Genomic DNA, 2538 nt, shown 5'->3' with positions numbered 1-2538 from the left:
GACGGGGACCAGCCACGTCCATCACGTTACCTTGGGCAGGAGCGTGCTGCTTCCGGGGGTCGTACTCCCCGCCAGATGTCTGGCCGACGGGCTGCAGGGAGAAGCGGGTGGTGAGCCCTGCTGCGCTCCCCATCCCTTCCCGCTCCCCACACCCTGGGCTGCGAGAGGTGCCAGGGAGACAGGTGCCACGGATCTTGTGGTGGAATAACCCTGAGTGAAGAGCCCACAGCACCGTCGGGGTCCCTGCATCTCCCTTGTGACATGAAGCCTCCCCACGAGGACGTGCCCAGAGCCTTACCAGCGTGGCCCCCAAGTGATTGGGGGTCTGAGCAGCCCCGTCCCGCAGCCGCATGTCCACAACCCCCCCGATGGGAGGCTCCTTGCCGGGGAAGTCGTTGTAGTACTGGTGATCGGGGGCCGGTTCCTCCTCTTCCTCATCCCAGGCAGAGCCATCGAACCCCGCCATCCTGAGAGGGCATGGCACGGATGAGCAGCTGACAGCAGCCAGGGCTCCATCCCCTCTCCAAACCCAATCAATCTCGGACACCCCCCCAACTTCTTCCTTCCCACCTAGCCCTGCCCTTACCTGTCGTGGGGTGTCACCAGTTTTGGGGGGTTCTTCAGGTACTGCTTGAACCGCAGCTCGAAGGCCTGCCCAATGGTGCTGATCACGTCCTGCGCCAAGCCCTCAGGGCACTCCAGGATATGGCAGGCTGGGGAGGGGATGGTGGGATGGGAGTGTGGAACCCCAACGTTGAGTTCTCCACCCCTCGAGCCTGCCCTATGCACCCCAGAGCTTCCTTATGGGGCACCCACTCCGTCCCCGCCACACTGAGCTGCGCCTAAACATCCACGGAACGGGGCTCCGGCGTTTACGACCCTCGGCAGCAGCCTCACCTCTTTGATTGACAGGGTCTTTGGCAACATAGGCGACGTACTCGGCTGTGTCCTGTGGGCGAGACACCAGCGGTGAGAGAGGGCTGCCGGGGAGCGCGGTGCCCGAGACTTCAGGGAGAGGGCAGGAGAGGCACCGATCCCTAGCACGGGGCAGGGCACGCGCGGATGGGGACCCTGTGTACTCACCGGGTCTCCCCCAGAAGCGAAGGAGATGGACTGCATGTGGTGGTTGGCAATGATCTGCAAGGCAGAGAGTTTATTGGACGCAGCCAGGAGCTCCTTGGCGCCCAGCCAGAGGTGGCACCTCCTGCCTGCCTCGTTCCTCCCAGGGCTGGCCCGGCACGGGGGCTTTACAAGCCTCCGGAGCCCTGGTTATGAGCCACGGGCCACCAGGAAAAGGGCTGGGGCACCAACAGGGCCACCAAGAGCAGGGTCAAAACCAGGAGACCTGGCCCCAGGCCAGGGGACTTGGATCTCACAGTCTCCAGGACAGATCCTGCCAAAGCATGCGGGCTATCACTCTTCACCCCTGGGGACCAGGGGGAGGTGGGCACTCAGCAGATCACACAGCCCACCCAGACATCCCTTAGGGAGGCTGGGGACATCCCCTGCCCCAGTAGGGCATGGGATGGGGGACACGAGGATTCCTGCTCATCTAAAGCCAGTCACCCAGCCCCCGGCACCTCCCCACTCTCACCTGCTTGCAGTCAGAAGCCATGAGGTTGAGGCTGCTGGTGGAGATGGTCAGGGTGATGGGCATGCCAGCAAACTTCAGGTTGCTCTTGCCCAGGATGGAGTTCAGGGAGCGGCCGCAGGGCTGGGGACAAACGGCAGCATGGGAAAGGGGCTCCCCGGGCCAGACACAGCCCGGCTGTGGGGGGACAGGGCACAGCCTGCCGCCCTCCACGGCAGAGATGGGCACCTCCTCCTCACCACTGCTCCTGCCAGGCCCCGCTGGCCTGAGCCGCGGTGGGAGATCAGAGCCTCAGGCTGCCCAGCCCAGGCACGGCCAGCTGGGCTGGGATCCGGCCCTCAGCCCTGTGCCCAGGCAGCCGAGCGGGCTCCCCCCCAGCAGCTCCCCAGCCCCCCCCCAGCAGCTCCCCAGCCCAGCCTCACCTTCCTCCTCCGCACGGCTCCCTTGGCACCAGGCACGGCCTCGCACACCAGCCCAATGGCCTCCCTGCAGGGAGCAGAGCAGGACATCAGTCCCCCCTAGTGCCTGCCCTCCCCGTTCCCTTGTGACCCCACAACCACAGGGCCGAGGATGCGGGGGACCAGCACGGAAGGGACAGGGTGACGAGCGGAAAGCCCTCGGGGGCAGCACCGGCCAGGGCTCTTCAAGCAGGGGAAGCGCGCTGGCGTTAATATTTGATGGGGCTGCAGGCAGCCTGGCCCCCAACCGAAAGCCCCACATGCCACCAGAGGCTTGCACGGGGCTCGGACCCCCGCCTCCCCCAAAAGCAGCAGCCCCTGGGAAGAGGCAGAGCTCACCTGGTGACCTGCGTCCTGGTGTTGAAATCCAAAGCCCTCATGGACTGGAGGACTTCCACGCAGCCCATGTACTGGGGGAGAGAGCAGGGTCAGCCCGGCCAGCCCTGGGGTTTGCTCCCCATGCAGCCGGGGAGGGGGCCAGGGCCCCGA

The 2538-nt window shown here is 65.7% G+C and overlaps 1 protein-coding gene across 1 annotated transcript; it reads right to left on the bottom strand.

The window, feature by feature from the left end:
• Nucleotides 1–30: 30 nt before the first annotated feature.
• Nucleotides 31–2471, bottom strand: SHC1 (SHC (Src homology 2 domain containing) transforming protein 1; the record flags this gene model as incomplete). Its single annotated transcript, XM_009330396.1, has 8 exons — nt 31–91; nt 299–467; nt 587–713; nt 898–949; nt 1084–1137; nt 1595–1714; nt 2014–2077; nt 2389–2471. Coding segments are annotated over 8 exons (730 nt in total), but the record flags the coding sequence as incomplete, so codon positions are not given.
• Nucleotides 2472–2538: the final 67 nt, after the last annotated feature.

The sequence above is a fragment of the Pygoscelis adeliae genome, unplaced genomic scaffold, assembly GCF_000699105.1.
Source record: "Pygoscelis adeliae isolate BGI_AS28 unplaced genomic scaffold, ASM69910v1 Scaffold1608, whole genome shotgun sequence".
In the NCBI taxonomy this organism is placed as follows: domain Eukaryota; kingdom Metazoa; phylum Chordata; class Aves; order Sphenisciformes; family Spheniscidae; genus Pygoscelis; species Pygoscelis adeliae.
This window is presented reverse-complemented; position numbering and strand designations above follow the sequence as displayed.